This window comes from Sciurus carolinensis, chromosome 9 (assembly GCF_902686445.1).
Source record: "Sciurus carolinensis chromosome 9, mSciCar1.2, whole genome shotgun sequence".
Classification (NCBI taxonomy): domain Eukaryota; kingdom Metazoa; phylum Chordata; class Mammalia; order Rodentia; family Sciuridae; genus Sciurus; species Sciurus carolinensis.
In genome coordinates, this window is record NC_062221.1 from 101,548,477 (window position 1) to 101,572,806 (window position 24,330).

Below are 24,330 nucleotides of genomic sequence, written 5' to 3' on the forward strand. Positions count from 1 at the left end.
AGAATTCAGGGGTGAGATCAAAAAGAAATAACTTTCTAACCTGAAAAATCTCCAAAAATTATCACCTACAGAATCTCTCTGAAATAATTACATGAGAATACTTGGTAGAAAATCTTTAAATAAATACAAGAAAGCAGAAGTTGTGTGGAGCGCTCATACAAACTCATACAAACATGTATTTCAGTATTAGTATTGCTGCTGTAGAATGCTCAAAAATAGAAAAATATGCTCATAAAACTCCTGATATCAAAATTTTAGAGAATGAAATAAAACAGTGGAGAAGATCTAAAAATAAGTAAAACTTAAAAATGTACTAAGACATTTTGGAAAAGATTGTAACTACTGTAACTATTAGATATTGCTAGAAACATAAATTTGTACATAAGTACAAGAGCAGGAACTGGCAACTTCCAATTCCATTAATGGACATGAAACTTAGAAAAAAGAAATTCAATCAATCAAACAAATCCATAAAGAAATAAAAAAGAAATAGAAAAGACAACACGTGAATGGCAAGAATAAGTCCAAATATATTGGTCATCACAATATATGTCAAAGTCTTCCATTAAAAGAATATTAGATGTATATTAAAAATAACACTAAGTATGGTTGAAAAGAGCTGCTCTGATACTTCACCAAGTTTGTAAAAAATATGTTAACCTAATGCTGAGATCAAACATTTTTTGACAATTTCACAATAAAGAACCAATAGATTTCACAATCATAAAATGAAAAAGAGTAGTTTTTGTGTTGATAAGAAAACACTGTATCTTCTTTCCATCCCTTGCCGATTTCTCTCTCTCATTCTCAATATCTCTTTCTCTTTTAGTACCAGAGATTTGAGACCAGGGTTACTTACCCTCTAAGTCACATATTGCTTAGTGCCTTGCTAAGATGCTCAGGTTGGCGTTAGAACTCCAGATCCTTCCGCCTCAGTGCCTGAGCTACTGGGACTTCAGGCCTGCACCACTACACCCAGAACTATTTTCTCTTTTTAACGGAGAAAGAGTTATGGAAATCCCAGCAGGCACTTACATTGCCTTAGAATTTATAACATTATTTTGTTTCTAGTGCGTTTATTTTTATGGCTATATTCTATTCTCAGTTAGCTTAAACAACAAATAAGTATTTCTCACAGTTCTGGAGGTGAAAGGCCCAGGTTCTAGATGCTGGCAGATTTGCTTCTGGTGAGGACACGATTCCTGGTTTGCAGGTGGCCATCTTTATGTCATATCCTCATATGGTGGCAGAAGAGAAGAACACATTGTTGTGTTCTTCTTATAAAGACACTAATCTCTTTCCTGAAGGTGCTGACTCATCACCCGATCACTTCCCAAAGGCCCTACCTACCAATACCATTACATCAGGGATCAGAACAGCAACATATGGATTTTGTAGAACAGTCACATGAAGCTACACAGACCTGACAAAATCCACAAGATGATGTGGCACAGAACTGCCACTCACCAAACATGTGCATAGCTGGACTGCATTTCTGTTTTAGTAAGCTTTTTTTTGCTGCTGTGACTAAAAGATCCAACCAGAACAATTGTAGAGGAAAAAAGGTTTATTTGAGGGCTCACAGTTTCAGACATCTTAGTCCATAGAAGTCAGGCTCCATTCCTCGGGTCTCAAGGTGAGGCTAAACATCATGGCCGGAGAAGTGGGCAGCGGGAAGTAGCACACATCATGGTAATCAAGAAGCAGAGAGAGTCTCTGCTCAACAGATACAGATATATACCCAAAGCCACACCCTAGTTCCCACCTCCTCCAGCCACACCCTATCACTTCAGTTACCGCTCAGTTAATCCCTATCGGGGATTAATTCACTGATTGGATTAAGAGCCTCACAACCCAATCACTTCTCCTCTGAACTTCTTGCATTGTGTCACATATGAGCTTTGGGGGACACCTCACATCCAAACCATAACAATTTCCCAGCCTACTTTTCCAGACAGTGGAATTCTGACTCAGGGAAGATAAGTGGAAGGTGAATGTTAACCTCCTTTATGCAATCTTCCATTAGGCCCACTGCTGGCTCAACCCTGGGTTCTAGAGAAAGAAAGAGTCACAAAACAAAAGGAGCCCAAGGGGCTGAATTTGAGGTCACACAAAGGTAGGAGGAAATTCTGATAGCATCTTGTCGTCAAGAAAGATTTCTTTCTGCGAGGTTTTCAGAGTAGTAACAGTTTTCCTCATTTGAATTTGATGGTATTAGCATCATGGAAAGATACACTCCTTCACTCCACACACCTGTGTTCTGTTTGGTCAAATTAGAGTCCTCATTTTATTATATATGATAATTTTTTTCAGCATTTCCATAATCATAAGATATCTTCACATTCATAAGAGAATAAATATCTTCTTAATTTTATCTATTTATGAGTGAATCATTCTGTTGTATATCTGTGTGTGTGTGTGTGTGTGTGTGCCACTGCATGCACAATTCCTAATCGTGGTTCACCCATGCTATCTATTAACTTTCTGTTTTATTTTTTTGTTTGTTTTCCTGATATCATCTTTGTGCCTTTCTAGGAATTTGTCAATTTCATCTAAATTTTCTAGTTTGTTAACAGGAAGTTGTTCATCACATTCCCTTATTATCTTGTTGACTTCTGTAGGGTCTGAATTTATTCCTGATTTTAATAAACTCTGTCTTGATAGGTCTGGATAAAATTTATCAATTTTGCTGATACTTATAAAAAATCACATTTTTGTTTCATTGATATTCTCTATTTTTTCTGCTATCTATTTTCAATTGATATTAGAAGAGAAATGGAGATAGAGAGGACAGGAGTAAAGAAGAAAAAGTTAGTTTTTTTAAAAAATGAGAAGCATGAAAACCATTTGGATTGAGACATAAGACAAGTGTTGATAGATGATTAATAGATGTTCAAGTTTTAAAAATTTGCCTTCCAGAAATTCAGTAGTTTCTATGGTTTGGTGATATTCTGAATTTGGTTAATTTGGCATTTTAAAAGTTTTTCCTTTTCAGTTACCTAATAAAATTCCTTTTGTGGAAAACACCAACACAAAATACATAGACAGTCAATACAACTGAAGATCGGCAAGTCGTGGGTGATCTTTCTGTTCTGGCTTGCCTATAAATTATTTACATGATTTGAATGAGTTCCTATAAACTTCTCTGAATCTTAGTTTTTACTTCCATGAAATGACAAGTCTGGTCTTTGTAGTCCCTAAAATGCTTTTTGATGTAATGATGAGAAAAATTCTAGGGATTACTGAGATGTTGAAAATGTTAGTAATGCCAGCACACACAACCTGCTTTTGGAAAAAACAAAAATTCCAGAAGTACCTGAGCAATTGGAGGCCCAGAAGGAAAGAGGGGGACAACTATAGGCATTATGCAATTTCTGCCTGAATTACTAATTCATACTAGTGTGCAAACAACTAGAGCATAAGTGTAAAAATTTCTTAGTGTAAATTTTAGAAGTAGTGACAAAAAACATACAGTACAGTAGTCATAAGGTAAGGTAGAATGTGATATAGGAATAGCAATTTAAGAATAGAGAGGAACAAAAAAATTTCTTCCTTGTGGGTTTGAAAAAAATATGTTGAAGTATATCATCTTCAAGCAAAATTTGCTGACAGTTAATAGGGTCATGTGGTGGATTAAAAATGACCTAAAATTCATTAACATTCCTACTATTTGTAGGACAGGAATTATGTTCCCTAACTCTAAAATGTAGTGGACTCTATAACCAATGGATTATGGCAGAAGCAATGTTCTACTGTGCCAGTCTACAGAACCAGGCCTAAAGAAATCAGCAGCTTCTGCTTCCTGTTTCTTGAAAATCTTCCTGGGACCCCTGTGTTGTCATATATGAAATTTGACAACTCACAACCATCATGCTGGAAAGGTCACATGGATGGTGCTGTGGGCAACAGTTCAGTTCAGCTGGACTCAGACTTCTATCTGTCCCATGAAGTTACCCGTGATGTGAGGGGATGATCTTTAATAATTTCCATGCCACCACACCCATCAGTTGTATAAAACCCACTGACTCAATCATTCCCAAAGGAAGCAGAAGAGTCTTGTTGACAGACTCGCTCCACTCCCTTACCCACAGAATTGCAAGATAAAATGCAATAAAAGTGTTGCTTGACACTGCTAAATCTTGGAGTTGTTATGCAGCAATAGATAACCAGAACAAGATGACTAAAGATTCTTAGAAGTAGGTCCTTTTTCCCTCTGTAGTTTTATTTGATTTGTGGCATCCTGGGGAGTCAGCTTATGAAATTGGATTTTTTTTTTTTGGAGGGTGCGGATACAGGGGATTGAGTTTAGGGCACTCAACCACTGAGCTATGTCCTCAGTCCTATGTTTAATTTTATTTAGAGACAGGGTCTCACTGAGTTGCTTAGCACCTCGCTTTCGCTGAGGCTGGCTTTGAATTTGTGGTCCTACTGCCTCAGGGCTTGTAATCCCAAACCGCTGAGATTACAGGTGTGGGCCACCGCTCCTGGCGAAATCAGACTTTTTAATCTTAGGTCTTTTTCATGATAATTTCTTTCATCTGTAGGAATAATGCAGTTCTGTTGGACTTTTTTTTTTATCTTTACTTTTCTATTTTTGGGTGGCTGCATGCCAATTTGAGTACTAGAAATCTTTTAGGCTTGTCGAATGGGAATCTTAGCCCTATTAGGTAAATTCCAACAACTTCTTTTTCCAAACAGGCAATTTCTTCCCAAATGTTCCTGATTCCATGATTGACACAAGTTCAGAATAGGAGAAATTTTATTTTTATTTTCTAACAGCTGAATTTACATAGAAGACCTGAGACTTTTGAAATAGAATTTAGTTTTACCACTTATACGGATCCTGTTTCACCTTAGACAAGTTACTCAAAGTTTCTGAGCACTAGGTGTGTTTTTTTTCTTCGTTTTTAAATAACATTAGGAAAATCTCTGTCTTGTTATAAGGTTGGTAATAGGTATATACATAAAAAGCATGTACCATTAAATAACTTAGCAATAATATGACATATAAACATTTAGAATGTAAAGAATTTGACCATTAGAGTAAATTTCTCCCAGGTTCAAGTCCCAATCTGCATCTTTCTGTTGGCTTCGACAATTCCTGAATGCCTGTCATATTTCAGCTCTGACTTGGTCACTGGAGATACAAAGATAGGTAAGCCCCAGATTCTGGCATTGATGAAATCATAGATCCAGGAGGCATTTAGAAATCAAATCAAACATGTAAAACCATCTAGCTGCTCCACACTTGAGGCATTGTAAGGGCTCATCTACACATGATGTGTTATAAAAACAGAGCACAAAATCTAGGAAAGCTACTGAAATGCAGAATGATCAGTGTGGAATTCAGCAGGAGAGATTGCCCTACAAGCATGGAGACAAAGGACAGGAGGCAAATCATGTTCTGAAAATCACAGTGAGAGGAGATGTTGAGAACAAGAAAAATGTTGTTAGTTAAAACCACGAAATAAAAAATAAAAAATAATACGCAGAATTAGCATAAGCCTTAGATAGGCATGTTATAAAAGGCTTGGTAGAGAATGCCATGTCTTTTGCTAAAAAGGTTTTTTAAAAGGTAAAATCGAGCAGTTGATGCCAGTAGAATGCAGACTTGCCAAATTGGGTCATTACACGGTAAGAAACTGAAAGTGAAACTAATCAGAGTAAATTCTTAGTAGCCCAGCTACTAACATGAGTGCACACATGAGTGTGTCTACATGTGATCTACAATAATCACAGAAGTCACATAATCTCTACTTTCAAAAATGTGCACCACCTCCTGGCACATATTCAGACAGAGGCCTATTTCAGGAAAGAAAAGGAGCATTAAAAGGGAAAAATGAAAAACAAGACAACTCTCACTGAGCTGCATCTGCAACATCCTCCAGGCCCTTCCTCCTGCCCCCTGAATTTCCCTTTTACTTTTCCAGACACAAGAATTCAGTGAAGAATATTGAAAAGAAAATGATAAGCTGTAGTCTTATATGTTGGCACTCATTCATGCAGAAGTACAAACTGAGTACCAACTGTATTCCCACTGTACATGCAAATTATATTTTTCAACACAAGTGAGTCTTATCAAATGACTTTCCTGAACTATTTTAAGACAAATCTCAGCCTTAATAACTTGTGCTCCTGAAGCCATGATTTTGGGTGCACAATTATTTTTGCCTAAAGGAAATTTTTTTCTATCTGTACTCCAAACTTGATCACCAAACTTAAATTTGTCTGTTTTTATAGAAAAATGAGATTGGTTTAGGATTAGATTAGCAAATACTGATATGCCTCTCTTCCCATATCACGTCTTGAAAAAAATTGAAAATGCATCGATAATTAATTTAGTTATTATGTTCTGTAAGTGTCCAAAACAGAGGTAAATAATATCTTTGTAAGAATCTTTATAGTTTGGGGGTATAAGTAAATTAATATTTAGATCCTGACTTTAAAGTATCTTAGGGTACCTCTAAAGATCAGTCAAATATTTTAAAGTAAAAAAGATAATAGAAATATTAAAAGCATAGATATAAAGCTAAGCTTTAGGATCAGATAGGATAATTCATTTTTTTAGATATTTCAATATTTGGTTGTATGTTTTTCTATGATTTCTAGCTTTCCTAATAGATATGAAATTCTAAAATATTTCATAATGATAAAGTAGATTTGGATACAATTTAAGGAATGTTTTATTCTTCTGAGTACCTACTTTAATATGCTTTTATTTTTGCTTACTAGGAAAATATTTCTTATTGAATTATGTGAATGAATGTTAAGAATTCAGAAATCCAGAAATATATACCTAGAAGATGTGATGCATAAGAAAAAAATATATTTTGTTTAGTTATCTTGAAATACAAGGTACTTTCTTTTTTTCTGTTTATGAATCATACCAGTGACTTTTGGTGGAGGGTACTAGAGATTGAAACCAGGTGTCCTTTACCACTGAGCTACATCCCCAGGTCTTTTAATTTTTAATTTTGAGACAGAGTCTCACTAAGTTGCTCAGGACATCTCTAAGTTGCTGAGGCTGGCCTAGAACTTGAGATACTCCTGCCTTAGTCTCCTGGAGTTGCTGGGATTACAGGTGCATCCCACCACGCCCAGCCAAATTATTGCCTTTTTAACACTGCATGTTATTCATCATTTTAACTCATTTAATATGATAATATTCTATGCAGTTTTAAGTTGGATAAATATTTCAGTCCACTAGGGATTGAGAATACTATGGACAAAATTTGCCCACAGGGAAAACACAATAAAGTCCAAGGGAAATTTGACTCAGAATGCAAATCTGAAAATCTTTCAGAGATGTTCATTAGCTAGGCACTTCATACATTATGTGAAATACAATTTCCATGTGTTTTAGTCAGCATTTTTCACTGTCATGATTAAAAGACCTGAAAAGAACAAATTTAGAGGAGGAAAAGTTTATTTGGGTCCTCACAGTTTCACACGTCTCAGTTCATAGATGGCCGACTCCATTTCTCAGAGCCTGAGATGAGGTGAGGCAGGACATCATGGTGGAGGAGTGTGGCAGAGGAAAGCGGCTGGAAACAAGGCACCCAAGAGGCAGAAAAGAGAGCTCTGCTCCACAAGGACAAGATATAAACCCCAAAGGAACCTACCTCCTCTAGCCACACCCTAACTGCCTATAGTTATCATCCTGTTAACCCCTATCAGGAGATTAAAGCACTGTTTGGGTTAAGGGTCTCATAACAATCACTTTGCCTCTAAACCTTCTTGCATTGTCTCACACACGCATTTGGGGGGATACTACATATCTAATAATAGTGACATAATACTATATACAATATATAGTATTATATTATACATTACATATTATATATACTATATAAATTGTGTATATATATATATATATATAAAACATTTTTTTTGGTACCAGGAATTGAACCCAGGGTACTTAACCATTGAGCTACATCCCCAGCCCTTCTTTCATATTTTAGTTAATTAATTAGAGACAGGGTCTCACTGTGTTGCCTGGAGCTTCACTAAATTGCTGAGATTGGCTTTGAACTCACGATCCTCCTGTCTCAACCTCCTGAATCACTTGGGTAACAGGCGCATGTCACCACAACCAGCTATAATACTATATATTTTTTGACCTCCCATATCAATAGTTTTCAGACTTACCTTCGGGTTTATTGTATTTTAAACTTTTAAATATTTATTTAAAAATTGTGACCAGTTGAAGAATAGTGACTAGACAGAGGGAATTTACTATGGATCATGCATTGTCTGTATAGGGTAGAACGTCCAATCCAATATAACCCCTAAGCATTTATGTTTCCCATATGATTTGGTTGGGATAGGATATCAGCATGTTCTTCAGAGGTTCATGTGCTTGGAGCTTGGTCCTCATTGTGGTAATGCTGAGAGGTGGTGGAAACTTTCAAGAAGTGGCGTCTAGTAGAGGTGATTAGGATCTTGTGGGTGCCCTTAAAAGACATGGACGTAGCTCTGGCAGGACCTGGCTAGTTTCTGTGAGAGTGGGTTGTCATTAAAAGAGTGGGTCAGGCCTCTGGATCTCTCAGGCTTCCTGTTTTGCCATGTGATCTCTTCCATGTGCACTCTTGCCACTGTGATGCCATCTGCCTTGAGGCACTTGCCCCAGGTCTAATGAGGAAGTTGCCTGATTGAAATTTTCAGGGTCAGAAACTGTGATCTGAAGATGCAAAGAAGTACACCTGGAACAAGGGAGTTTATTGCAGGTATTTTATGACAGCAACAGAAAGAGGACTAGACAACAATATATGCCAATAATAACTTCTTCCTAAAAGTATTCGGGACCTTATAGTGAGAGAATTTCCTGGGTCCCAGGCGGACATTTAGTCAGATGTAGAGTAGACTGGACTCTCCAGGGAGTTATTCTCATGGAAATAGCTCTCAACCAATAAAAAGTTGATGAGTAAATACCACAGTTTTTTGCCCCTTGAACCCAACAGCACTGAGGACTGCTCTTTGTCTGCCAGAGGACTCCAGTGAGATTTCATCCCATTTTCCCATGTGACAATTTGCTCATTATCACATATTGAATTCACTTCCATCCCTTCCCTGTCTCACTTCTACATTCCTCCATTGATGCATCTTTGGAATCACCGCTGAATTAAAATATTTGCACTCAAATCCTTGGCTTAAGTTCTGATTATGGGAAAATCCCACCTAACACAAAATGGATATGTTCTTTGAAGATCAGCTTCTTAGCCCTTTTCAATGCCTACCAATTTCTCCAACTATGTTGACATTATTATTAGTTTATCTCAGAGCACCTATTGATGATATTTTCCCTTTTTTTTTTTCTGTATACTTTTTTGCCTTATTTTTTATTTTTTTTTTAACACGCAGTAAAAGTTTTTAACTGTTCTTTTCTCTTCTTCAAAAACTGTTCTTTTCACTTCTTCCAAAAGTGTTTTCAATAATGGCCATATATGATTAAACTTTGGAGACTTATCTTCTTACCTTCATATCTAAATGATTAGCTTAATTTAAAATTGTAATTCAAAGTTCCATTAGCACTTTAAAAATATTACTCTATTGTCCCTTTACTTCTGCTGTTGTTGTCAGAAAGACTGAAGTCATTTTAATTCTTGATTCATTATAGATGGTCTTATTGAAACTCTCTGGAACCTTTTAGAGTATTTTTTCCTTGTATATCATTTATTTTCTTTCACATTAACTGCAAGATAAAAATGTCCAAATGACATATTGCTAAGATAATACATATTATATTTGGCATTCAAAGGTTATGTTTTATTCAGGATAAAGAAAATTTTGAAGGTGACTCTAATTCAAATGGCAATTGGGTCAGATGTGGAAGTAGAGATGCCATTTAGATCTCTTCTCAAGAAAGAGCTTGCCACAAAGAGTGTAGTGACCTGACAGCTTCCAACTCTTTCCATTTAGCTCCCTGGACAAGCTTGCTGTGCTTAGTCACTAGACTAAGGGGTACTAGCGACTAAGCACAGAATACTAGAGCATGGCAATTTCCTCTCAAATTGGAAACTCCTCTACGATGATCTTTGCACTAGAACTCTCCATTGAGCTGACAGATTTTCTCAGGGCCCAACCATAGTCTGAAGCGCTTCCTTCCCAGTCTTCCTTCCTTCCTCCTTTCTGAAGTGACAGATGTACATTGTGAATTACAGACTACCTCTACCTACTCTTGCTCCCTTTCTTCCTTATCTTGCACCCTCATTACATCTCTTCTTCTTCTTGCTTTTTTTTTTTTTTTTTTTTTTTTGGGACCAGGGATTGAACCCAAGGGTGCTTAATGGAGTCACATGCCAGCCCCTGACGTTTTTATTTTTTATTTTGAGACAGGGTATCATTAAGTTGCTAAGGCTGGCTTCAAGTCTGCCATCCTCCTGCCTCAGCCTCCTAAGCCTCTGGGATGACAGGCATAATCAAACTTCATCAGTCTTTGTCATGGTATCTGTTTCTGGGAGCCCACAACTGACAAGATTAAATCAGTACATGTTGTATTGGTATTTAAGTAACAGCCCAGATGAATTACAATCTGATAATGTCCCTATATATTGCCATGGGAGTGGAAGGACTGTTATCCAGCAATCTCTATTTTTCCTATTCTCTGTTTCATCAGGGTTTACAGTGAAATGAATTTTGGTCCCTCAAAATTGATATTATTTATTTATTTGTTTTTATTGTAAACAAATGGGATACATGTTGTTTCTCTGTTTGTACATGAAGTAAAGGCATATCATTTGTGTAATCATAAATTTACATAGGGTAGTGTTGTTTGATTCATTGTTATTTTTCCCTTCCCCCCCAACCCCTCCCACCCCTCTTTTCCCTCTATACAGTCCTTCCTTCTTCCATTCTTGCCCCCCTCCCTAACCCTAACCCTAAACCTAATCCTAACCCTAACACTAACCCCTCCCACTCCCCATTATGTGTCATCATCTGCTTACCAGCGAGATCATTCGTCCTTTGGTTTTTTGAGATTGGCTTATCTTACTTAGCATGATATTCTCCAATTTCATCAATGCATTTGCCTGCAAATGCCATAATTTTATCGTAGGTTCTTTTTACTGTAGCCTTTGCTGACTTGCCATAGCATATTTTATATTTATCATATAAAAAGAATGCAAATGCTTACCATTATCTCTTTAATCCATTCATAGTTTACCAAGCAGACAATTTTTCCACAGTAGATTATAACTAAGACACAGGTTTGGCAATACTGATTACATTGTTCTTGCTTACTTTCTTAGTGGTTTCTGACTCACTGAGTTCAGTGTGTTATGCTTTGCAAAACACTGAAAGTTGAGAATTCAGACACCAAAAATTTATATTTTTTTGTAGGTTATAAAATAAAATTTGTAAAGATGACTGAAGAGTGCATATTTCAAACAAAGATAAAAATTATTTTTAAACACCTGATGTGTTTTGGAAATATTCTTTGCATATACAGGGTCAAGGTTTATTTTTTATTTAAAATTTATTTTTAATCATATGATTATGAATATTTATGAAGTACAATGTGATGTTTTGAACTACGTATGTAAATATTGGAAGATTCAGTCAAGCTTAATTCACATATCCATCACCTCACCAACTTATCTTTGTGTGTGTACATGTGTGATGAGAACATTAAAACTATTCTTTTAGGAATTTTGAAATATCCAATTCATTATTGTTAACTGTGGTTACCATACTGTGCAACAGATCATTAAAACTTATTTCTTAGACTAACTGAAACTTTCTTCCCTCTCCCCCAGCCTCTGGTAACAATTTTTCTACTCCCTGCTTCTCTGAGTTCAGCTTTTCAAGATTCCAAATGTAAGTGAGATCATACAGTATTTGTCTTTCTGTGCCTTATTTCACTTAGCATAACATCCTCTAGTTCCATCCAATATGTTTATTTTTATATTAAAGCATACTAATTCAATAAAACATTAAGAACCTCCATAACTACATTTTAAAATGCTTAGTTGTAGTAATTTGTATTTGATTAAGCATCAAATAATTTATAGCTACTCCCCATTCCAATCGATTTAAATTATTGATGTTTATGGTAAAAAGGTTTTACTTCTTTAGTCTGAAGACTTTCTCCAATATAAAATTTGGAAACATTTCATTAAAAACATGTGGTGTGATTATGTTTATTTTCATCTCAATTTTAATCATATATTCATATGCATTCTGACTTTTTCACTCTAGTGGTGTCACTTCTGAGCTCACTGCTTATTTTCTATGTCCACAAAAACCACAGAGCTACTACATGTCACATAACAGTTGCACAGCAGCAAAATTTTGCTCAGAGCCCTGGTGTGCTTGTAATATATTCTTTCTATCTAGAAACTATCAGTATGTTGGATGAATCTAGATATTCTCGTCTTTTCACAATGATCATTTACAGTGGGATTCATCAGAACTTGGTAAGCTTACTCAAATATGATGAATTTTCTAATTTTGGCTAGTTATCTGCCTTCTGCTTTGACCCACAGGCTGTATGACTAACTCTATTCAATGCACCCTCTCCCCCAATAAAGGGGTGAAAATCCTAACGTTTTGTCAGCCACACAGTGTTCTGGGGAAAGTGATACCAAGGATGTTGGCACATGATTTCATTTCTTTTCTGGTTCAGTAATAAAACTTTGGGAGGGGCTGGCATTATAGCTCGGTGGTAGAGCACATGGCTAGTATCAGCTTACTTAGCATGAGGCCTTGGGTTAAATCGCCATTTCGGTTTTTAATAGATTATGGTGGGTGAAGTTTGGGTGAACGAGCTTAAAATAAGGAAAGGGAGCAGCATTATACTTTCCGTAGTTTATTATTACGGGAAAGGGAGAGGCAGAAAGTTCTCTATTCTCTCAGGTAGTACAGAACATCATGCATATATAAAACAGGACAGAATATGCCATGTCTCTGCTTGAAATTGTCATCTGACTGTGGCTTCCTTTCCGGGGCCACTTTTTAAATTCTATTTCTCTTCCGTTGTGTGTGTGTGTCTGTCCCCGCCACCCTCCCGTCTAGCTGTTCTTTTCAGTCCTGCAGAATTCCTTTAGGGATCCGTATTCAAATTCCCTTTCACATACCAGGTAGCACACAGAGAGGATTTCCTGAACACCTGTGCTGTTGGAGACTTTTGTTTCTTAAGCTTTTGCACACACTGGTTCTTCAATTGTTTGTCTTATGCCTGTTCTCCCCTCCCTTGACTTTTCTTTTTTTCCTTTTAAGATAGTTTTTAAAAATAAATTAGACTCCCATTTTCAAGTAGGATGCAGTAGCCCAACACTTCTGCCGTAATGATTAGGGATCTTCCCTTGGCTTGACTTTGTTGTTCATGTTCCATTTCAACCATGTCTTGCTACTTCGACTGGATTTTCATCATTGTTTTTTGAATCTGTAGTATTGTCTAATTTTGAACCAGAAACTAAATCCTTTCCATACACTGCCTGGCGATGCATATTTTAATACAACCCTAGGATCTAAGCTGTTTACTGAAGGAATGCCAGTGGAAACCACACATTGGGTTGTTAGCCTGGAGTCCTGGATCACTGTCTTGGTAAAGCCATGGCTATTTCATACCTAGATTAAAGTCTTCCATGACTAGTCAGCATGGCATGAGAGGTAGAAGTCCACTACTCTGTGAACCAGAATTCCTGGGCTCATTAACCAGTAACAGAGTCCAGGGCAGAACTGCTGGCTCTGCATCCAGAGGTCCAAACCCCACAGCTCTGGAAACCCTCAGAATGCTGCAGTTTATCCTAAAGCATTTGCCAAAGCATTTTCCCAGCCGTTCAGTCCTGCTTCTTGCTAATGCTCTGTGTGATGACATGGAAGTATGCATAAAGCGCTTTTGCTGAATAATAAATATTATGATGGTTATCTCGAGAAAAACACTTGGGCTCTGGTTTCAATTGCAACTGAATGAATTGCTTCTTTTCATAGAATGCCATTTTTACTTGAAGGACTGATCGGCAGACAAATAAGATTATTCAGACATGGGTATTTGGCAGATATTTCTCAAAGATGAATGAAATGAGCTTGTCGTTTCAAGGGAAATAACCAACAATTTTTATTCCCAATAATAAATTTTATATTTTCAAGCAAGAGAGAGTGTCTAATATATATGAGGCTTATTTTACTATTTTCCTTATGTAGTATTTTTTCTATAGTTATCCAAATTAAAGGCTAGAAAATTGCCTTTATTAAGTGACTCTTCTAACATGACATTTAGTTATTTGAGATGATCCACTTGTACAATTCTTTTGGTGGCAAATGAGCTATAGAATGTCAGAGCTAAGAACTACACTTTAAAGATTAGATTTAGCAATTTTACTATCTTACCAGTAAGGGGCAGCAAATAACAATGTTTGTTTGAAAAAATAAGCTGTTACCTGAAATTAATTTGGAAACTTTTCTCCTCCTCCTCCTCCTCCCCCACCACCACTTCTTTCTCCTCCTTCTCTCCTTCTTCTTCTTTTTGCCTAATGTATACATCCTTGACCTCTTTCCTTAATCTTCTTAGTGATGCTAAAGCCAGAGATATTGGGAATGAGAGGGATGTTCAAAAGGTAAAAGGATAAATTATAACATTTAAAATACAATGCTAAGGGTAAAATCTATTAGTCCTTTTGGTTGATAAATGGTGACTGTCATAATTTTCAAGTTGCATCTTAGTAACTGCACATAGGAGGTATCCACAAAACTTAGCTTGAATCCATTAATGAGGAGAGACTCAAAGTAATATCTTGCCTTCCTTTGGTATTTCTTTCAAAACATTGGTTTTTCATCTGGGCTTTAGCCACTTAGTTTTTTTTTTTGATAGGTAAATAGTAGTTAATTACTGTACATGTGGATATGAAATCGCACATAATGAAGGTTAAAAACAAAAACAAAATAGTCTATGTATGTAGCTGCCTTTTTGCCACACACACAGTTTTCTTCCAGAGACCAAAAATATTTTGTTTCAAGCTCACAGCTTAAATGTTAGATATTGCTACTAAACCACTTATCATTTTTAAACCAACAATGACAAGTATGATAACAATATTCATTTAAATTAAATTTTTCCAGGAGTCCTGTCTGATTGCTAGCCCCTTCTCTAGCGTAAGAATGAGCTGAATCAGATCCAAAGAAAGCAGAGGAGTCAGTCTTCTCCAAAGGCCCGGAGGTGGTACCCAGAACTGCCAATCATATGGTATCAAACCAGTCTAGAAATTAAGGCCTTCATTAAATGTCTGATACAACTCATGAAAGCAGGGATTCAACAGCAGCAGCCACATTCACTGTATGTCTCAATTTTCTATACTGTCTGGGTCAACAGTCAGTGGGTGTATACAGCTCTGAGAGCCATCTCTGGCCCAGCCTTCCAAATACTGGTTCCGCCAGTGTTTTTCGACTTCTTTCCACAGCTGTTCTTCGAGTTTGCTCAAACATAGTTTCCAAGTCAAATGTGCAGACTTTTTTTCCGAACCCCGTGAAGCCCATGGTAACCGCCAGCTCTGGGTCGGGTCCCGACGCGTCTGAGCCTGTCACTTCACTGGGCCCCGAGCTCTCCATGGCAGGCACACCGGGAAACGTCCTGCAGCTGCAGCCCACACAGGTGCAACTGGGGAGGAAGTCAGTTTTTTTTTTTTTTTTTTCAATTTCATGTTAATGAGTATTTATGAAGCATAAACCATAAACCAGGAGCCATTCTAGGTACTGGAGACAAATGATAAACAAAATAGATATGACAACTGTCTTCATGTGCTTACTTTCAGCAGGGAAAAGTCATTAAAAATAAGGAAGGGGCTAGATAGAAAAGCAGAGGAGAAATTATAAACCCTAAACATGAACAGAGAATAAGACTCTAGTGATAGGACAGACTAATACCAAGTCCTAGCACTGGCAAGTCCTCTTCAGTAACCTCTTTTGATTCTTTCACTGGGTTTTTCCAACCACAAATGTTGATGTGAAAAATCTAACATGCTTTTCTTATAACTGGTTGAACTACCTCGAGACTTCTTTCTCTCTGAGGGATAGAGCTTAGTTATTTCCAAGTAAACTCTATTGCTCTAGTGATTTATGCTTTTACTTGAATTCAAGAACTGCTCTCCCTAATATTCGTCCATCCTTGGTTTGGGAAAGGGCCTCACTTCTGTTGTTCGATCAGTCTCAATACTATGTTGGAATCTTTGAAATGTATCTCAAATTATATGGTACCCATGAGTTCTCTTCCCATGCTGACCTTAGTATCAACCGGGATGCAATTACATCAAGTACAACCAAGATGCAATCTGTTGTGGTGACTTCTCCTTGCATCCCAAATGGCCCTTGCAGGGCAGTGGTGTGTTTGCACTCTTTCTCAGTCTCATCTTGCCCTTGCTCTCTGACTTCCATATTCTATCTGGGATCTTTGGGAATAATTCCAGTGCCATCACAGGCCTCAGGATATTCACTTGCAGTAGCATTAGACTTTTTTTTTTCTGCCTCTATGCTCTATGCAGCTATATATAAGATATTTCCATGGCATTACTTTGAATTAGAAAATACTGTGGAATAGAAAAATTTCAGCTGGTCAGGATCTCCAAAGAAAATAGGCTCAGAAATTTTCACTTTCATAAAACTCAGTACATTCTAGAGTTTTCTATTAGCTAACCCCATACTTAACAACTTTATTGTTGGAGAGTTTGAGTGAGACAAATATTCCTTCAAATTTCTTCTAGGTTATTTTTCATTAAGTTTTCTGAACTTAAAGGCCAATATTTGCATTTATTCTGGAGAAGTTTCCTTGAATGAAGGACAGTCAATTAACGGAAAGGAGAGGCTAGGGATAAAAGAACCATATTAAGCAACAATTCACATATTGACCTATATGTTCAACTATGTTGCTACTTGAGAATCAAAACCAAATCAAGAGTTGGACATGGTGGCAAATGCCTATAAGTCCAGCGACTTGGGAGGTTAAGGTGGTATGATCGCAAGTTTGAGGCCATCCCCAGAACTTAGTGAGACACTCAGCAACTTGGCAAGACCCTGTCTCAAAATAAAAATGACTGGGAATGTAGCTCAGTGGTAAAGCACCCCTGGGTTCAATCTCCAGTAAAAAAAAAATCAACACATAACTTCTATCTCAAGCACATTGCTCTTAGTCATCTAAAATGTAATAGTTCCTAGTTGCATGATATCTATGCAACAGAAAGAGAAATTTGCAATTTCATAAGCATTCTTGTTGCAAGGTTGCTAGTATTCATCTGCATTGGGAAATAATCACAAGCCACATAATAATGTTTCTGTCATTGATGAACTACATATATGGTGGTGATCCCACGAGATTATAATAGAGTTGAAAAATTCCTATTGCCTAGGGAATGCACAGTTGAAGAAAAGGCAAAAGAAAAGAAAACTGCAAGAGAAGAGGGGAAAAAAAAAAAAAAAAAAAAACACCAAAAAAATGAAGAAGGAACTTTTGCAGACTTTGAAAATCTCCTTAAAATGTTTAAAAATATGGACCCTAACACTGAAAGGGTTTAATTAGTAGAGAGGGACGTTCATGATGTTCCTCTGCTTACAATCAAGTCTATGATGAAAGCAAACAAAAACCACCATGAGTTTATTTTGGGGGAAAAAAAAAAAGTGACATCTCTTCAAGAAGAAACTCAGGCAGGTCTTTCAGCAGTTGTTCCAGAGGAAAACAGTGCTATCACAGGAGATTATAGCCCTAGGCACCTTACTGCTCTTGAAGACCTTCCAGGCAGACAAAATGTGGAGGTGAAAGTGGAAGCAGAGGTGAAAGATTGTGACACCATGATCCTGCCCCTGATGTGTGTGTAAGATGTTGATGATCCTGATCTTGGTGTATGTGTTTGTTTTAGTTTTTAACAAAAAGTATAAGAAGTAAAAATAAATAAAAAATAGAAAAAACTTAAAGAATAAGGATATAAAGAAAAAAATATTATTTGTATAGCTGTGCAATGTGTTTTTTAAGTTATCTTATGAAAGAATAAAAAGTTAAAATTTCAAGAGTTTAGTAAAAAGTTATAGGAAGCTAAGGCTAATTATTAACAAAGAAAGAAAAATAATGTCTGAATTTAGGGTAGCCTAAGTGTAGAGTATTTAAGTCTATACTAGTGCACATTAAAGTCATGTTTAATCTCCACTCTCATTGACTTACCCAGAGCAAATTCCAGTTATACAAGCACCATTCATGGTGGTGTCCTATACAAGTTTACAAGTTTTTATCTTTTGTACTGTATTTTTATTATTCTTTTTATGTATAGATACATTTATATACACACATTCTTACATTGTGTTACAGTGCCTACAGTATTCAGTATAGTAACATACTGTACAGGTTGGAAACTAAAAGCAAAAGGTTATACCATACATCCTGGGTGTGTAGCAGGCTGTTCCATCTAGGTTTGTATAAGTACATTTGGATGTCTGCACAGTGATGAAATTTCCCACTTCTTAGAATGTATCCTTGTCAAACAATACATAAAATGCCTAACTGTGTAAGGTGTCCTCCCTGGCCAAATTCCAATATTGTATAGGAGTTTTAGATTCACCAGCAGAGGGCAGCAAATAGCGATTCAAATCCCTATTTTTAAAAATGTTTAAACCTCAAAGCATGAATGTTCGCATTACTTATAATCAACACTGAAAGTTTTTGTTGATATAAGGAATATTTTGTGGCTACTTTTAAAAAATAAAAATAAGTGCTAGACTGGCTGTCGGTGAAAAAAAGTAGTACAATTTACTTTTGGTAACTTCTTATTCTTCTGGAATTTCCAGAGCTTTCTTCTAGACAAAGAGGACCTGCTAACTGACTCTGGATACTGGACATTCTAGTTTTCCTTGTGGGTTATTGTATTAGCTCAGTAAAAATAATTTTCTTTTGTTTTATTCTGTGTGTATCTTTTTCCATGGATGGTGATAATTTAAATAGGATAACTACTCTTGTCATATGAATTTTCCTCTACATTACTTATCTAACATGAAGTTATTCTTAAAAGAATAATTACTATTGCAGGAAGATATTTTAAAAACAAGTTTTACTTTGGTAATAACAGTGGAATGAAGCAGGACTCCCCAATATCTAGGACAATGATCAGATAAGTAATTACAACAAAATAAGGGAGAAAACTTACCAGCAGCAATAAAACAAATAAAAGGTTACAAACTAATACTATAAGTGAAAAGAAATGGGTCATGAAAGAAACAGAAAATATTGTTAACAGTGTATTATAATTTCTAGTCTTCACCTTTCAGAAAAAATATTATTGGGAGAAAGGAATCTAGAGTATCCTGAAAATTCTCACAATTAACTTTTAATTTGACAATTTATAAACTGAGGAATTAAGAAGGTAGCCCTCAGAAAAATGATGGAGAAGAACCACAACAATATAACCCCAATTGTACTCTTGGAAATTCATGAAAGAAAAGAAAGGCCAATAAACTTACTATCTTTAAAGGAACTGTGCAGTGGTTTAATGACAACAAATCCAATCTTATAAATGGATCTTAGAAAAGAATCCTTCAGCAAGGGTAACAGTCCTCCACAACAGGGTTCCAGTCTTGCCATCCCCTGCATGCTCATGCACTTAAAGGGGAAGTCTAGCTGGTTATGGATAAGATGGGAAGTGATATAAGGAAAATTTATATGCCACCTTTAATTGGGAAGTAATACCCAATGATATATGTGATTAAGGTAAAAATAAATGATATGGAAATTATGAAACTATAGTAAAGAAAGAAGAAACAGAGGAAGGAAGGATGGAAAGAAAGAATGATGAAAGAAGGAAAAAAGGAAAAAATTTGGGGTTCATAATATGCAAAAGACTAGAAGTAAGCATAATGCAAACCACAGAGGCAGATGAATATTTTATGGTAGCAATAACATAATAAACAAAATAATTCAATATAAAAGAACTAAAAAACAAGGTGATTAAAATTAACAGGTTAAAAGATTTCAGAAATAAGTAAATAATCTGAGAACCAACACACAATTGTAGATGTAATAAATAAATTTTAATATCAAAAACAAGGGACAAATTATAATAAAATGGAGTAAAAGCTTGAGATAATTGTAATGAATGCATAAGAAAAAGCAAGCTTAAGTAATTTTACTTCCATTACTAATATGGCAAACTAAGTACCTAAACAGATTTTCTTGCTGTAAATAAATAAAACTGTTGAGTAAAAATATTAAATGCATGAAAATGCTGACCAAATAAATACTTTACTACCTAGACCAGAAATAAGTTTAAATTAGGAAGACTGAGAAATAAGCACTGATGTTGTCCTATGGCCTTAATGCATTAGATTAGCTCAGCTGACCTAAAACATTACTTGTTAAAGTTCCAAGGATGAGAGACAAAACTCCACGCTCCACTCTGGGACTGTATAAGGAGACCCCTTCTAAATAAATCTGAAACTCCCAGTTTCAGAGTGAATTAAAAATGAACCTGGACACTAATCTGGAGTTGAGAAAAAAGAAAATTTCCCATCTTGAAACTTGAGCACTGAACTTTGATTCTGATTGGAGGTGGAAAGAATTTCTTCTGAAGATTTATAACCATAATGTGACTTTCATTCAAGTTTGTAAGCTGAATTCACACTGTTGGTGTGATGAAACACAGATATATAAGGAAATTCAAGTCAATGATTTCATTTAAGTTGGTGTTGCACTGATAATGCCAGATACCCTGGACAGAAGAAAATGCTAATTCTCCATGAAGGAATCCACCTTCCTTTCAGACCTCAAAAATTTTCGCATAGTTCAAATAAAAAAGAGAAGTTCAGAATCAAGAGAAGAAAATCAACATACACATATAGAAATAAGGTGCCAGGAATGAGATCAAGCATAAACAATGTTAAGACCAAATGTCTTCAAATATAGGACCTGTAAGTCTGAAAAAATAAAAATCTGTTTGTTTAAATTTTTCAGAAACTGAAAAGGCATAAAATCATGAGTAAAGAGCAAATGAATTTGTAAAAAACCTAAAACTTCTAAAAATGAAAAATATAATAGAAATTTAGGTCAGTGAGCTATTTTGTGCAAAATTGTGTATAATTGAAGCCTAGAGATATAAAGTGGGAGAAAATTTGGAAAAGATATGACAGACTGAACAAGATGCTTTAAAACATATATGAAATTCTAGTTGGAGAGAGAGAGAGAAAGACAGAGAATGGAGTAGGTACTATATTTGAAAATATCGAGTAAGAAGTTTTCAGAATTTGTGAAAATAAACAAGTACTGTTTCAGGAATTCCAATGGATTCTGAAGAAGACAATTTTTTAAAAAGTCAAAATTAAGAGTAATAAACTTCAAATCATTAAAAAAAGAAAAAGGAGAACATTTTTAAAAGTTCAATTTTTTTTTTTCCAGAGAAGAAATTTATCCAACGCCTATACCTTGTCATGTCTTTGAGATATAATTTTTCTTATTCTTTTCCCCAAACCACTGGAAAAGAGTGAGACCATTTAGGAAGGTTCTACTTTAACCACTTCCAAGGTTTTCTACATCTTTCAACAGGTTAAATGTGGTATTCCATTTGTGGTCTTCCAAAGCTAAATTCAGCTGAATTAATCTGACAAAATACAATATAGTTTGCTCTGGAGACTCAACCACAACAAAGAGATCCATTGTACTAATGTGATGGTTACTAACAAGCCAAGTAAAAGGAAATAGACCTTTGAGTTTTTGTACCTCACTTTTCTCTAGGAACCAAGACAAACATTCATAACTATTTGGGAATAGGTGCAACTGTTTGTTTTTCCTATTTCCCCCCCAACATTATTTTCTGAATATTAATGAAGACATTCCTTTTTCCATGGAATATGTGCAAAAAAATTATTTTAGCAGCACTTACAGTCTTTTCTTTGCATCCTCTTAAATGCCAACTTTTTTCTTGTCTGTCAAGATTTATTTTGGGAGGAAAAGTTGAAAGAAGCAGTTTTAAAAAATTTAATACACAATTCAACATGGTTACATTCAAAATTGTATAGTTAAGAATGAGAAGTTGGGCCTGGCGTGATTCCGTCCTGCGCGTCTCTTCTCTAGGGCAGCAGCCTATTTTCCGTCCGCCTTCTCTCCCACCTAAGTGCGTGCTACCACCCCATGGAAGATTCGATGGACATGGACATGAGCCCCCTGAGGCCCCAGAACTATCTTTTCGGTTGTGAACTAAAGGCTGACAAAGATTATCACTTTAAGGTGGATAATGATGAAAATGAACACCAGTTATCCTTAAGAACGGTCAGTTTAGGGGCTGGTGCAAAGGATGGATTGCACATTGTTGAAGCAGAGGCAATGAATTATGAAGGCAGTCCTATTAAAGTAACATTGGCAACATTGAAAATGTCTGTACAGCCAACGGTTTCCCTTGGGGGCTTTGAAATCACACCACCTGTGGTCTTAAGGTTGAAATGTGGTTCAGGGCCTGTGCATATTAGTGGGCAGCACTTAGTAGCTGTGGAGGAAGATGCAGAATCAGAAGATGAAGAGGAGGAGGATGTAAAACTCTTAAGTGTGTCTGGAAAGTGATCTGCCCCTGGAGGTGGTAGCAAGCTTCCCCAGAAAAAAGTAAAACTTGCTGCTGATGAAGATGACGACGATGATGAAGATGATGATGATGAAGAAGATGATGATGATGATGATTTTGATGATGAGAAAACTGAAGAAAAAGCTCCAGTGAAGAAATCTGTACGAGATACTCCAGCCAAAAATGCACAAAAATCAAACCAGAATGGAAAAGACTCAAAACCATCAACACCAAGATCAAAAGGTCAAGAATCCTTCAAAAAACAGGAAAAAACTCCTAAAACACCAAAAGGACCTAGTTCTGTAGAAGACATTAAAGCAAAAATGCAAGCAAGTATAGAGAAAGGTGGTTCTCTTCCCAAAGTGGAAGCCAAGTTCGTCAATTATGTGAAGAATTGCTTCCGGATGACTGACCAGGAGGCTATTCAAGATCTCTGGCAGTGGAGGAAGTCTCTTTAAGAAAATAGTTTAAACAGTTTGTTAAAAATTTCCGTCTTCTTTCATTTCTGTAACAGTTGATATCTGGCTGTCCTTTTTATAATGCAAAGTGAGAACTTTCCCTACCGTGTTTGATAAATGTTGTCCAGGTTCCATTGCCAAGAATGTGTTGTCCAAAATGCCTGTTTAGTTTTAAAGATGGAACTCCACCCTTTGCTTGGTTTTTAAGTATGTATGGAATGTTATGATAGAACATAGTAGTAGTGGTGGTCAGACATGGAAATGGTGGGAAGACAAAAATATACATGTGAAATAAACTCAGTATTTTAATAAAGTTAAAAAAAAAAAAAAAAAAAAAAAGAATGAGAAGTTGGGCAACCCCAATCCGGTTGCCTCTTGCTCCTGCAAGAGTTCTGTTTTTATTCTTCACACATGAGTAAACTCTACTCCTTTCAACTAGAAGAAGGAGGAGGAGAAGAAGAAAGAAGAAAGAAGAAAGATGAAGAAGGAGAAGGAGAAGAACAGGAAGAGGAAGAGGAAGAAGAAAATTGGGAATCAGAATAAAACATATTTGTACTGATATTACTTTAGTAACAGTATTCCATAACTACCTCTAGTAATTTTTTTTTTTTTTTTTTTTTTTGTGGCTTGTTGTTTTAGTTCAGGAAAAGAAAACAAATTGTCCTAATTTGAGTTTTTAAAGTCAGAATGCCAACTATTTAATTTTAGTGAAGTTAGATGAAAGAACTGGAAGTGAAGTTATTGTAGGTATCACAGTCAAAATGAGGGTCATTGACTTTACAGCTCAGGACACTTAAGATCCATGTCTGCTTCACATTCTTATTCTTTATTTGCAGTTTTCTTAATAAAATGTTTTAGGATATTTTGAAATTATTAAGTTAAAGCCAACACTCATTATTTGAAGAATATGATTTATTTCACATTTTAATCCTTTTGGGCTAAGTAACATTCAATTCCAGCATACATTTATTTTTATCACCCTCTTAACAGCAACAAATTGAGTATATTTTTATATTTCATAGGCTATTAAAATCCTTGTTTGAACATTTTTATAGTTTGAGCAATTGATATTAAAATGTTAAAATAAATCTAACTGGCTTTTCATGTCTTTTTAATATTAATACAACTTATACATATTATTTTTCATCAGTAGGAAGATTTTGAGAAAGAAAATGCATTGGCTCAAATTAAGGGCAAACATATATAACTTTATTTGAGACATTATTCAATGGAAAATATATGTAAGGGAAGTCCAGTATCTAACCAAAATTTCAGATGTTTTGCATATAATATGCTAACAAGAATAGGTAAAAGGACAGAAGATTCATAATGTGTGCATGCATTTATAATTGGAGTTATTT

At 35.8% G+C, this 24,330-nt stretch overlaps 1 protein-coding gene and 1 pseudogene across 1 annotated transcript; one reads left to right on the forward strand and one right to left on the reverse strand.

Moving 5' to 3' along the window:
• Positions 1-15,300: 15,300 nt before the first annotated feature.
• LOC124992569 (WD repeat-containing protein 70-like) lies at positions 15,301-15,543 on the reverse strand. The gene has a single exon (XM_047563500.1). It carries the CDS (start codon positions 15,541-15,543, stop codon positions 15,301-15,303), a length of 243 nt encoding a protein of 80 aa, XP_047419456.1.
• A 6,458-nt stretch (positions 15,544-22,001) lies between these two features.
• Positions 22,002-23,229, forward strand: LOC124993030 (nucleophosmin-like; annotated as a pseudogene).
• The last annotated feature ends 1,101 nt before the right edge of the window (positions 23,230-24,330 follow it).